Source organism: Cebidichthys violaceus, unplaced genomic scaffold (assembly GCF_023349555.1).
Source record: "Cebidichthys violaceus isolate CVI_PGR_0920_01 unplaced genomic scaffold, fCebVio1.0.p SCAF_100, whole genome shotgun sequence".
NCBI classification, from domain to species: Eukaryota; Metazoa; Chordata; class Actinopteri; order Perciformes; family Stichaeidae; genus Cebidichthys; species Cebidichthys violaceus.
The window spans coordinates 136,739-150,610 of NW_027176264.1; the positions used below are offsets into that span (position 1 = coordinate 136,739).

Below are 13,872 nucleotides of genomic sequence, written 5' to 3' on the forward strand. Positions count from 1 at the left end.
CGTTAACAGAATACATATTAAAAGTCACCAATAAAAAAATATTTTGTCTGCAAAACAAAAACAAATAGTATTTCTAGTATTGATTGGGAAACAACATGGATTCCTCCGTATAAATTAGTTATCCCAACAAATAGATATAAATATAAGAAATAGATTTCAAATGACAGTATAATACTTATCCCACCAACAAATTCATCTCAAGATTTGTGGTATTTTCTTCACTATATATTAGTCTTATGATGCCGTAATGTTTTGTCTTCATGTCACATGTAAGCGGTGACTTCTCCAATTCATTCATTCATCTTCGTCCGCTTCTCCGGGATCGGGTCGCAGGGCAACAGCTCCAGCAGGGGACCCCAAACTTCCCTTTCCCGGTGCCACATCAGCTCAGCTCTGACTGGGGGGGGATCCCGAGGCGCCCCCGGGACCAGTTTGGAGATATAGTCCCTCCACCTGGTCCTGGGCCTCCCTCGGGGTCTCCTCCCAGCTGGTCGTGCCTGGGACACCTCCCTAGGGAGGCGCCCAGGTGGCATCCTCACCAGATGCCCGAAAACCACCTCAACTGACTTCAACAATAAAGAGTAAAAACACTTTTTTTCTGTCTTAATACGTCAAACGTCTCTGTAGTGATGCTGACACTCGGTAGGTGTAATGAACTTCACTCCGCAGTTTAACAAAAAATTGAAACCTTTATTTCAGATCCCTTTCTTTTTTTTTTTTTTTTTTACAAAACCAACAAGGAACAGTTAAGTGCACCTCGGAATGCTCGTTGGAAATGGACCCATTGTGTCGTCATGATTTGCTCGTCTGGTGCTTTAAGATGGAAGCCACTGACGCAGAGTGACCCACAAGCCCTTTCTCCGGGATCACAGGGCTGTTAGTGATAAAACAAGGTGGCCTGCACGATTCTCCCCCCCTCTCCCCCAGTCCTGCCCCCCCCCCCCCCCAGTAGCACTTCACTACTCCTTGGCCACCGCGAACGGCTTGTCCACCTCGATCTTGCCGCAGTCGTGGATGACGACGTCTTTAAGAGGCTTATCGCGACCATCTGTCTTTGTGTTTTCGATCATCTGCACGACATCCTTGAAGATAAAAAGAAAAAAAAAGGGAAGTCATCAGACTGGTTGGTTGCGTTCAAAACCTCATTTGAAAAGTTGTGAATTGTAATAATTAAACCTCAGACAACCACACAGTATTCTATTTGGCTTATTCTAGCCTCTGTGTTCTTCAGTAAAAGCAGAAAAACAACGCAAGAATACTCAGCAGAATGGTTCCTTTTACTGTTGTATTATTATACATCATAGTGTTGGATTATTAATATTATTGCCGCATTAATAAACAGGCTTCATTGTATTGATGTAGCTGGTCAGAGTGGAGCTAATTTAAACCATTTTACTGTTGGGTAACAAAAAGCAGAATATGCAGACGCATTTACAAAAGTGGCAAAGTAGCAACATGTTAATTAAAGCTAACCGGTCTGCATCTCTAGAGGACGTTTACTAGAGGGTGCGTTTTAGTCTGAAAGTCAACCTGCCATTTAACCATTTCAACACAAACGCCGTAGGAACGTCTAAAAAAAATAATAAAAAAATAATAATAATTTTAAATTTTTTTTAATAAAAATTTATAAAAAAAAAATATCGGTAAAGACGCTCACCATCCCCTCCAGAATTTTCCCAAAGACGACGTGTTTGCCGTCCAGCCACGGAGTCTGAACCGTGGTGATGAAGAACTGGGAGCCGTTAGTGTCTTTGCCGGCGTTCGCCATGCTGAGCCAGCCAGGGGCGTAGTGCTTCAGCCTGAAGTTCTCATCGGCGAAGCGGTCTCCGTAGATGCTCTTGCCTTGGTTTAAAAAAAAAGAAAAAAAAGAAATCCGTTTCATTCAAGTCTGTGCAAGACAAGTAGTCGATCTTTTGGATTCTCTCCCTGTAGCGACCTTTGCTTCTCACTTGGATGACTCGGATTGCAGCCAAATGTCTATCTCTCACTTTATCCGATGACCTTTTTTCCCTTATTCAGAGTCATCCTGAACGAGGGCGTCTGCCAAATGTCACATGTACCCACGTGACTATTGTGAAATGCCTCTCGGCACAAAGTTATAGAGAACTTTCGGTGCTTATCAAAATACAGGAGGACGTCTCTGTCCTCGTGTCATAACGTCTCTAAACAATGGAATGAATCTTCAATTCATTAAAGCATTAAAACACAGGAGATCATAGCAAATCTGTTCCCCAAATTATAAGGAAACAAGGAAAAAGATGTCATCCTCCTGCCTGTTTGCACAGTTTAACTGCTGCGTGTAAAAACTAAAAAGAGACCGAAGTGTGAAACAACCCTGGAGTCAACAGAAGGCTCAGGACGGCATCGGTGCAGAACGCCGTGAACATCAAAGCCGCGCTGCAGGTGTCGGCGGTGGCCGGTCTTACCTCCGGTGCCGTCTCCGCTGGTGAAGTCTCCACCCTGAATCATGAACTCCTTGATGACGCGGTGGAACTTGCTGCCCTTGTAACCGAATCCTTTCTGTTTTCGTTAGAATAAAGAGAACAACTCTTCAGAAAAGGGGAAAATCAGCTGCCAGTATTTGAGACGAATGAGAGTGAAATGATTTATTTAAAGTGAGTTTCTAGGATATGGTTGTTTGTGGTTTGGGGAAAGCAAACAAGGTTGTCACCTCTCCCGTCGCCAGGGCGATAAAGTTGTCGGCCGTCTTGGGAACGGTTTTCCCAAACACCCCGATGACGATTCTCCCAACTTCTTCATCTCCAATTTTCATGTCAAAGAAAACCTGAGGAAGAGGATGATGGAAAAACCATTTATATTTACCATTCACAATAACAATAACTACAATTATTAGTAATAATAATGAATCTTATAGGCAGATAAACAGTTTTGTATAATTTCAGTGATACAATTAACGCTTTAAATGATGGTAGTACAAGATGTAAACAAGACTTCTCGCCATTGTTTTACCAATTGCTCACATCATAGTCTTAATGTTTAGGTTGATCACTCCGTACAATTTCATTTTTCAACCACTGCAATTACATCTCCCTTTGTTGAAGAGATTGCCTGCAGCCAGTCGTATTTTAAAGAAATATTCAGTCTGTGACAAATTACATTTATTGTGCACAGTCTTAGTTTCTCTTGGGTGCTCTATTTTCAAAAATTATAAAATTATAGGCACAACTTCAACATAACTTAGCTTCAAATCAAAGTTGCACACCTTCAATGTACACAACAGCCTCTTCCTACCTGACTCTCGTTTTGTGGCACAAGGCCGGTTTTTAATAGACATGCATCTATAGAAAGAGATATTTGGTTCGGGTTTATCGTCTTTCACAGTAATATTGAATGAATAACTGTGTGTTTTGCATTGAGGATTATTTGAGGAACAAAGAGCCCGTGGGGTCAGGCGTTGATAACTGTAGACGTGGACAAATCTGATGCCCCCAGACATAACGAGGCCAGACAAAATAACACCTCACTGAGCTGCGGCCGAGAGGGCCAGTCAGAGACGGAACTCATCCGTAACTCAAACCTGAAACTATGAGCGAAGCTTAAATGGATGTACGGCCATAAAAACGTTGAGTTAGCGACAGTTTAAGTCGAACTAACGTTAGCTAGCTCGAGCTAATGTTAGCTAGCTCGAGCTAACGTTAGCTAACTCGAGCTAACGTTAGCTAGCTCGAGCTAACGTTAGCTTGCTCGGCTGAGATTAGCCAGGAGTAAAGGAATGCACATTTCATAGCTGCATGCTAACCAGGTTTCATGCACCAACTAATACGCCTGTGAATGTCCTGAATTACTGCACTAACGTTAGCAATAATGCCCCACATTAGCCTCCGAGCTAAATACCATAAATCCCGGTTTGTAGCATAAATAAATTAACATTTACAGGCAAATCTTCGTGTGACGTGGCTCATCAGTCTGTAGCTAGCGATCTGCATTAGCGTCAGATTTGATTTTTCTGCACGATCCGCTAGCTAGCCAACTAGCGGGTCGAGTTAACACACAACCTACCTTCGCAGTCACTTTGGGGCCTTTCTTCTTCTCGTCAGCGGATGAGCCATTTGGGAAAGCGAGGAAAATCAGGGATCCCACAATGATCGTAACAGCCACAAGGAACTTCATCCTTCTCTCGCAGAGTCTAACCATCAACAAGAAAAATGAACAGCCGGGGATCGGCCTGTCGGTCCTGCTAGCTTTATATATACGAGCCGGGTAAGGAGCGTGGTATCCGGGGAGGAGACTGCCGCGGTGGCCGCTCGAGGCTGCGCTGCTGTCGCGGCCTCCTCAAACGCGGCGCACAGACGCACGGGCTTCTGATTGGTTCACGTAGCGGAACGGTTTTAGCCAATCAGGTACAGCCGCGTAACACCGCTCTGTCAGAGATCCAGCATTCCTCAGCAATGTAACGCTCATGACTAGGTACAATTCTGAGATGTTTTGTACTTTACTTAAGCCTTTTCTTTTCATGCCACTCCCTACTTCTACCTCACTACATCTCAGGAGGAAATGTTCGCACAAAAAACATATGAGGAGTTTGACTTTTTTTTGTGTGTGTAGTTTTACTTTGTACTTTTAAAAGTTTCTTCCTGATTATACTTTTTACTTAAGTAACAATTCCAATGCAGAACTATGCCACACATTTATAATAAAAGGTGGGGTTGTTCAGGAGCAGTTCATTGTCCATTAAAAGGTGTTTAATGAAACCCAGAACCTGACTCTGATCTGTTTATTAACTACGATGTATTTTGCATTTTAAATGACTATGTAGCATGAAACCTGCTTTGACACATGCATTGGGGGACATGCAGCATACTGAGGTCATAGAACCAACCAGTGCAATGTATCTGTGTAGCTTAGACTGAATCAATTAAATGTCCTTTAACAATGATTAGACTTAATAATAGATGACAAATGAGTTTGAAATAAAGTTTTAAGATGGAAAGGAGCTGATTTGCTGCCCTGAAATCCCTGTTACCATGCCAACGGGCAGCAGGCGCAGGTAGAAAACATCTGTAATTAAAAGTGAAGCAATTTGAAAAGTACTTTACTAAAAACTAAACTATTTTGAACTAAAACTATACTGAAAATATATCTTAAATATACTCTTTTAAATGCTTGTTAATAGATGTGATTTGGACACAAAGTGGCAATCTGCTCAAAATTATAGATATTTTATGTATGTTTATGCACTTGTCATTTATTAAATATTATTATTTTTAAAACCTACTTACCTTTCACCTGGTGTGTGTGTGTGTGTGTGTGTGTGTGTGTGTGTGTGTGTGTGTGTGTGTGTGTGTGTCTCATCATGGCAAGCTGTGGTCCTGGAGAACACTACTGTAGCAGGAACGACTAACGAGGTTGAAAAACATACTTTGCCAAGTGTTTATATTTAATCCCCGCTGTCGTGTCTCAACTGCACAAGATGCAGTCACGCAACTTTACAGGTGTGTAGCGGAGATCAAAATGAAGGTCCAGGTGGAGGCTGGGCGTGGCCATTGGCCCCTCCCACTTCATGCCTCTGTCCCGATTTAACATCGCAGCTGGTGTGATCCTATTGCAAGGGGCGTGGCCATTGGCCCCTCCCACTTCATGCCTCTGCCCCGATTTAACATCGCAGCCGGTGTGATCCTATTGCAAGATGGTCTCTTTCTTTTTCTTTTTTTTTATTACCAATTCATCTGTTTATCTTTCAATGAATTGCTTAAGAGAAAATAGTATTAAAAAAACCCCACTATTTCTCAAAGTACAAGAGGACATCTTCAGACGTCTTGATTTGTTGAACCCGCAGTCTAAAACCCAAACGTTTTCGCTTCACAATGATATAAAAACAGAGAAAGTAAAGTAAAGAAACTGGATCAGAGAACGATTAGAATTCATTCTTGACAAATACTTCTAAAATTGCTGCTGATGAATGTAAAGGTCGACCGACATTATCGAAAATTCAACTAATCATTTAAGCACTAATTTGAAATTCTTTCAGAATAATCTGCAGCGCCACAATAAAAAGCTTCTACTCTCCGTACATATATATTTTAATGACAAACTAAATGGGTCGACAGTTACAACTGTTAAAAAACATGAGACACAGACTATCAGATGAGTGAAGTGGAATAGATTGTACTTGCTAAAGATAAAGGGGGGGGGGGCGGGGCTTCGGAGGTTACATTCACCTGCCACTTTGTACTAGTGCAAAGAATTTATTCTGCTCAACAAAATGCCACACATCGCTTTTGTTGCACGTTTGCGTTAAGACTCCATTATTGCAGGCCTTCAGCGGCCGTGTGAGGTATACAAACACATTGTTCCGACAGCTACGTACCGTTGGCAGCGCTCCCAAGTAAGCTCAGAAAACAACAAAAACGCATAAATGTAGCCAAACACAAGAGCTAGGAAGCGTTCCCTGGAGTGCGTTACACCGGCCAGCTTCTTAAGAGGTTCCAGCCAATCAGGTCACACAGTCACATTTTACACTTTAACTGAAAAAAAGGAAGTACAACGGAAGAGTAAACAAAAGAAACTAGTACCGTAACCCAGAGAGCATAGGCGCATTAAGAAATTATATTTGACCTTGAGCTTACTTTAATGACAACAGAACTTGTACGTGAATCACCCGACCCGCTTGCAAACCCTGCTTAACTGCATAAAGAAGGATCCCCTTCAAAAGCCAGGTTTTGCATTTATAAGTGTATAATTTCATTATTTGACAAAAAAAAGAACTATTTTACGGACGCTGCATCGGCGATTTATATATATATATATATACGCAACAGAGATGACAAGTTTACAAACATCTTGAGAGCGGGAGTGCTTAGGTTCAAAAGCTGAGAAAACACAAAAAGAAAAAAAAACAACGTCGTCACACTTTTCATCCTCTCGGGACGAATAACGAAAAAATGTCAAGTATATCTAGTTAACAGTTTTTACTCGTAAAGAGCTCGAGCTTTCAAGTGACCTAGTGACTTTGACGTGAACGCCACCAAAAAAAAAAAAAAGGTTGAAGATACACAGAACATCAAAAAATACCACTTAAGATTCTACGATATAGAAAGACGCTCATCGGTTTCCAGTCGAACAGAATTGTTTCTACGTGTGTGAATTCATGTCTAGCTCAGAAACGTACGATGCAACGCTTAGTTTTAAGTTTGGTTGGCTCTGAAATATGAAATTCTCTTATTTTTTCCCCCAAGGCACAGCATACTTAAGATACGCAGGTCGAAGTAAATTAGGTGAGCCAACAAAACCCTTTGGAGCTTGTGAAGATGGCTTCGTCAGGCCGACCTCGCGGCCCGGTCACACGTCAGGTTCTGCCTCAGCTTCTGAGTCTGCTGGAGGACTCGAGGAGGGAGAACCGAGGAGACCGGAGCCGGCTGGAGGATCGCCTTCGATTCACATTCTTAAAACTCAAGTTTGGAGCTTCGGGAAGGAAGACACAAGAAACCGGTTCAGGGCACGGGAGGCCCGAACGGGCATAGAACTCCAAAACCCAACAACCGCGGCCTTCCACACAAACGGAGTGTCCCGATTGGAGCGAGCCCCTTTAGAAGGGCTGCTGGGCCGTGAGCTCGGAGTACACCAGTCCCTCTGCTGAGATGGCGTCCCCGAGCCCCACTGTCCGGAGAGGCTGCTTGCAGACCAGCACGACCGTCAGGTGGAAGGTGACGTTTCCTCGGCGCCACACGGCGACGGGCTCGGCGGGGTTCAGCCGCAGCGTCTCCCGCGGCTCGCCGTGCGAGCTGTGGAACTCCAGCGGGGCCTTGAGCTCCACTTTGCCGGCGTCGACCGCCTGGAGGCCGCAGGCCTGACTGCTGGCCACGCGCGCTCCGGCCATCACCGCCGCCGCCTGGTTCCCCCAGTATCCGTCCACCGTGGCCAGGATGTGGTAGGCCAGCGTGTGGAAGTGAATGCGAGTCAGGTCGGCTTCGGACGACGGCTCGCTGCGGCCGTGCTGCTCCAGGATCCAGAGGAGGATGTCGCTGACCCGGCCCACGTCCGGAACGTCTTTCCAGGCAGCCAGGTGCGAGTGAGGCCCCTCGCCGGCCTGAGAGAGGAAGAGCAGCTCCTGCTCGTTCAGCCCAATGGAGCTGACAATGGGCATAACCTGCTAACAGGGAAACAAGAGAAAGGAAAAAAGACTTCAATGAAATCCACAGAACCCTTTCGGGATTTGTGGGTTTTGAGCACACTCTCTTTGTGAGGTTCACCACATGAAAAAGACTCTCAAGACGCGACCCGTTTTTTTGCACACGTACCTCTTGCATGATGCTGTTCATGTAGTCTTTGTCCGTCATGCTCGCCAGCTCCAAGTGGATGGGAATGTCGTGACGGATGTCAGATATGGCTGACACAGCCTGCGGAGAGGAAGCAAGTGAAAGATGTGAGACGAGCTGCTGCACCGAAATGTTTTGATATGAATAACTAATACAATCTCTAGCTCTGTGCCTTAACTAATCCATGTGATGCGACATTAAATGTACTTCTTGTTTCAAGTTTATTTGATGGTTCTGGATCAAAGAATCGCCTAAAATAAAAAATAGGCACATTTAAAAAAAAAAAAAAAAGGAGCACAGAGTTTTTGCATGTTAACGGGCAAAAACACGCAAACAGCAGCTCTGCTGATTTAAAACTGCTTTCAGCCACTGACCTCCTTCAGTCGCTCCTCCCACAGCTCTCTGCCCTGACCCTCCATCATGTGGAGCCCCGACAGGACGACCAGGTCGGGCTCGAACTCGTCCAGGCTCGCCACGAACGTCTCCAGGGAGCTCATCTCCCCGTTGGACACGTCGTGAGAGAAGATGAAGCGGTTGGCCTGAGGTGCCTGAGTCGAACCCCACCGTTCACCTGGAAACGGAAGAAGAAGAAGAAGAAGAAGAAGAAGAAGAAGAAGAAGAAGAAGAAGAAGAAGAAGGAGCAAAACACAACTGCTGCGTCAACAGAATGAAGCGAGAGGTCCGGTAGAAGCTGCAGCTCGTTCGCCTCTTTACCCGCTTTGTACTCCAGGATGAGGTGAAATTCGTCCGTCTCCTGCAGAGAGTCTGGGGGAACGACGATCTGCTCATCCAGCATCTCGTGAAGTTTAGGACCAACCGGCCCGCATAACAAGACCTGTGGCGTAATACAGTCGTTTTTAGAGGCCGGGGGGGTTTCTGAATTACACGGCAATACCGTGTTTTTAACGGGCTGCCAAAACACTTTCCCTACTTTAAAAAAAAAACACGTGAAAATGTGAAGAACGTGTTTTTACATGTTTTTACTGTTTCTTTCGTCCAATTTTCTACAGATTTCTGCAAAGTGAAGCACCCAAAACACTACTGAACTAGATTTCACTGAGCAGCTTGAAGCTTCTGTGTTCAGAAGTTCTTTGAGTCTAAGAGTCTAGAACAGAAGTAGAAACGCGCTGTTGTACCGTTAGATCAGGGTAGGTGGCGAGCTTCTGACCAATGAGAGCAGCATTCCCTCCCACATACAGCTGGAAGAAAGAAGAACATTTATTTAAAAAAAAAAAACAGACTTAAAAAGAAGAAGAAGAAGAAGACGTTTGGGGAGTGAGGTCGCCTTGCCTTCGCACCGGGGTACTCTGCCGCCGCGCGGGCGATCCTCTGAAAGGCCTCGTGGTCGCTGAAGAAGCGCTCGGCGGCGGCGCCTCGCTCCATGTAGTGGATGAAGGCTTCCTTCAAGTCCTCTTTGGAGCGCAGCACCTCGTGATCCAGGCCGGCGCCCGGATCCACCGCCATAGCCTGCAGCAGTCCCACTCCTGAGACGACCACGTCCACACAGGCGTTCACCCTTAAAATGAGAGGAGAGAAAGAGTATTTGATTTAAGTTAATCATTTAATTGTCGTCTGGCTTTTACTGAAAAATAATCCAGAGGATATTAAGATATACCTTCAGGTGATCCCTCACCCCCCCCTCTCTACTTCTCTACTGGTAGAAACTATCTGTCCATCCCTCTAGTAGGCAGTCCTACAAGTCCAGCCAATCACCACCTTCCACCTTGATCCATCTGCTATGCTGTCGGGCTATTCTAAAGCATCCTAAAAGGCTTTAGGCTCGGCCATAGAACCAAGCCCTCTGAGTTGGGACTCCTGACAGCACATTCCTTCACACCAGCCGAGCCGATTACCGCCTCTAAACATGCCGCCGAGAGCAGCAGATCAACTTCAGGTGCCAGAAGGTGAGGCGTCTACGTCTCACGGTCCAACCCTCCAAAACTCACCCTACTGCCACTTTGCTCCACCGGCGCGTCGGCAGAACTATCAGAGTCTCCCAGGCGCTGGAGATCACCTGCTCCAGGCTGTTCTGACTCTGAGACGACGGGCGGAAGTCCGGCTGGCCGATGTACTGCAGGATCTGCTCCGGCAGGTCCGGGCTGCCGTGGTAGAAGTAGCCGACGGCTAACGCCAGCAGGGCCGCCGCTGAAGCCTTCCTCCACATGATGCTCCCACACAGTCCTGCAGCAGAAAGGAAAAACGCCGTCACTTTCTCTCATTTCAACCGTTCAAAGGGTGATTGTTGTGTGTTGAGCTGCATACCGACGCTCAGCGTTCAAAGACATGAGAAGAAATATGTAAATACTCGTCAAACTTGCATGTGAGAAAGAAAACCTTTTGTCTTGAATGACAGTTTGCTTCAAACAATTACATAACATATGATTGAGTGAAAAATTGACAAACAATAATACTGAAAAAAATAATACTGTGTTTGAATAAGAGCGGAAACAATAAGTTAATCAGCAGCTATTTTGATAATCAAATTTGTATTTTTTTTTTTTTTTTTAAATAAAAATGTCAAACATTTGATAGTTGCAGGTTCTCAAACGTGAGAATTTGCTACTTTTCTTAACATTACATTATTTAAAATTGAATATTTACTGTCAGTTTGAAAAAAAGTCAAGTCATCCAGTGTTTTTTTTTTTTTTTTTTTTTTTAAACTGTCCAAAACCTCCAAATAATAAATGTATTTCCACGAAGACAAAGAAAAGCAACAAATTCTCCCATCTGAGAATCTAAAACCATCAAATGTTTGACATTCGTGCTTGAAAAATAACTCACTGAGACAACTCTATAATATATTTATATGTATATTAGAGAATATAGATGTATAAAGACAATGGAAAGACAGTGCTTCTTATTCTTTAACTCAGTTGATGAGCTCCACATTTACACCTTGATGACAGCGCAGGTCCAACACTCGTGTTCCCAGATGTTACTGCTCAGTACTGGGACAACCACTGAGAAACATTCTACTTTAAGCTGCGACTATGCCAGTGTGTACTTTATGGTACATACCACAGGGGTTAAGTTACTGCCAACACACACGCACGCACGCACGCACGCACACACACACACACACACACACACACACACACACACACACACACACAGAGAATGTGTTAGCTAGCATGCTAGCCCCAGCACACAGGGTGAATCTTTATGCTTCAGTTAATCAAAGCTAATCTGACAGTAGCAATTAGCTTGTAGCACAGCTTAGCGGGCAATCTCATTTAGAGTCGGAGAGCAAAAAGACTTGTCCTGCTAACTTAACTGTCACACGCGTCGGCTTGATAACAGCTCTTTGTTTTGTTCAAAATCGAAGTAGCTCCGCAGCTTGTTAGCGTCACGTACCGACTGATGGTGTGCAGGCTCCACGTTCCGTGAGTCAGGAAGACGATCCTGTTTCCTGGTGAACTAGACAAACAGCATGCAGTGTGCTGAATAATGCCGCCGGTGGACTGAGAAGTGGCTGAAGAAGTCGATGCATTGAAGGCGGAATGATTGGAAGAGACAGCAACTTCCGGGTACCGCTCTGCGCATGCACCACTACAGGGTACATTCCATATAGGCTGTACGTTCGTGAGTACAGAGTGTGAGGAACACAACCGGGAGGGAAATGTGTGTGTGTGTGTGTGTGTGTGTAGGTCCTGAAGTCAAGTACAAACCTGAGGTACATTAGAAGACTGTGCGTAGTATTCATCTCACCAACACATGTGTCTCAAGATATGTGGTTATTGTATAAAACCCCTCATGGATCAGCTGGAAATTGAATTATCATATAGCTGAAAAGTTGACTTCTTCCACCTCAGCTAAGAGTTGCGTAGAAATCGGTACAAACACAGAGACAAAACCACGATTTTTGCAAATTAGTAGTCAATAAATAGATAAACAACATATGGATTTAGTTACATCAATTTTGTCATCAAAGTCAAATGTTCTAATATTTGAGGATTAGTAAGTGTGACAGCTACTGCCATGTTGACTGATTTTTTTAGGCTAAAGTTCTCTTGTTTAAAGGAACAGTGTGTGAGATTTAGTGGCATCTAGTGGTGAGTTTGCAGACTGCAAGCAGCAACATACCGTCCGTTCACCTCTCACTTTCTAGTGTGTTGGAGAACTACAGTGGCCCTCGAGTAGGGACAATGCTAAAGATACCTAATCCTTAGGATTTCATTACCACTAGGAGCCACTCTTATCAATATTAGGTTCTTTTAAATGACTAAATAATTGCTCTAAAAAACATATATCAGTTTTTTTAAACAAATAAATTCAGAACAGGATTAGATGTTATCTATAATTTAGATATAACTAAATATTGTTTCTAGACCAGCAACAGTAATGTTTTCAACAGCAAAGTCAGTATATAAAGTTATTAATATCTCACTAGAAACAAATCGAAAATGTCAATGAATAAATAACATTCCTGAGTGAAGTTTATAAATGATAATAAAGAGTGAAGAACACAGACATCAGATAAACAGACAGCTTCTGTTTAATCGCCAACGCAGCCTCACCACCTCTGCTCTGTATGAGGAATTAGTTGTGTGTGTGTGTGTGTGTGTGTGTGCATTTGTCTATGTGTGCGTGTAGTTGGAGGAGCTCAGCTCTGACAGAGAGTGCAGAGGAGATGCTCACTGCAGCGCCGTAATATAATACACTAACACATTGAAAATCTACATTGCCACCTATAGTTACCAAACATCATATCCATCATATATGGGAAGCCTTTAATCAATGCGTGTTTGGTTGACCCATATCTCCCTGACTGCATCTCTTTGGGTGATATTAGCTGTGGAGCTGAAGACCAGGAGTGAGGAGGAAGAGGTCCAAAGTTTCTGCAGGCATCAGGGTTAGTGATTGGGTAGGCCGGGGAAATGTTCTCCCTGGCGTTGGTCAGACGTTTCCTTGCTGTCTCTCTTACATCGACAACCATGCCATCAGTGTAGACCCCCAGACATGGGCTGCAGGAGGTACACTGAAAAAAACACTTCTTTTTTTTTTCCAGACACTCAGGAATGATCAGCCTCACGTGACTGAATGAAATGATGATAAATTATGTCAAAAGCTCTCTCTGACTTTAATTGTAAAAGTTATCGAGGGAAATATCAGATCATGAAAAGACAAAACTTTCTAATAAATGAAGAAAGTTGTTTCTGGTCCTTTTGTTGTTCAGTCTACAATGAACATATATTTAAACCAGATACTGAATCAGAAAACATATCAAATATAAAGCTTGAGTTTAATCTACACTCCGTCTTCGCTGTTTCATGTTGAAATCCACATCATTTTCGTTTTAAAGAAAATGTATCTGTATATTTTTCTTTTTTGATACAGAACAATAAAAAAGTCCTTTGAATTGGACCCAAATACTTAATCAGTGATATTTCTCTGAGTGATTCTCTTTCCTGTGTCTGCAGCGACACCGCGTGGCCGCTACTGAGACGACAGAAACATGGAATCAATGGGAATTACTACAAGGAATAAAAAAAACATCCGATAAGTTTTGTCATCACTAAAGTATAAGTTTGATGTAAAAAGACATATGTCTGTATTTGATCTTTTAGCATTGATGTTCGTCAAGGGCACCGTTATT

The 13,872-nt window shown here is 43.7% G+C and overlaps 2 protein-coding genes across 3 annotated transcripts; both read right to left on the reverse strand.

Annotated features, from left to right (window-relative positions):
• Nucleotides 1-669: 669 nt before the first annotated feature.
• On the reverse strand, nt 670-4,275 carry ppib (peptidylprolyl isomerase B (cyclophilin B)). Its single transcript, XM_068728793.1, has 5 exons — nt 4,021-4,275; nt 2,672-2,785; nt 2,427-2,520; nt 1,658-1,842; nt 670-1,082 (listed from the first exon to the last, which is right to left on the reverse strand). The coding sequence occupies exons 1-5, from the start codon at nt 4,153-4,155 to the stop codon at nt 960-962; spliced, it is 651 nt and encodes a 216-aa protein (XP_068584894.1). The 5' UTR covers nt 4,156-4,275; the 3' UTR covers nt 670-959.
• A 1,748-nt stretch (nt 4,276-6,023) lies between these two features.
• Nucleotides 6,024-11,797, reverse strand: adpgk (ADP-dependent glucokinase). Of its 2 annotated transcripts, none has more exons than XM_068728782.1 (8): nt 11,631-11,797; nt 10,223-10,457; nt 9,567-9,792; nt 9,413-9,475; nt 8,991-9,111; nt 8,651-8,847; nt 8,259-8,357; nt 6,024-8,107 (listed from the first exon to the last, which is right to left on the reverse strand). In XM_068728782.1, the coding sequence occupies exons 2-8, from the start codon at nt 10,438-10,440 to the stop codon at nt 7,547-7,549; spliced, it is 1,485 nt and encodes a 494-aa protein (XP_068584883.1). In that variant the 5' UTR covers nt 10,441-10,457; nt 11,631-11,797; the 3' UTR covers nt 6,024-7,546. The 2 variants fall into 2 exon arrangements, with proteins under 2 accessions (XP_068584883.1, XP_068584875.1); XM_068728774.1 differs by having other exon boundaries at nt 6,024-8,110.
• Between the last annotated feature and the right edge of the window lie 2,075 nt (nt 11,798-13,872).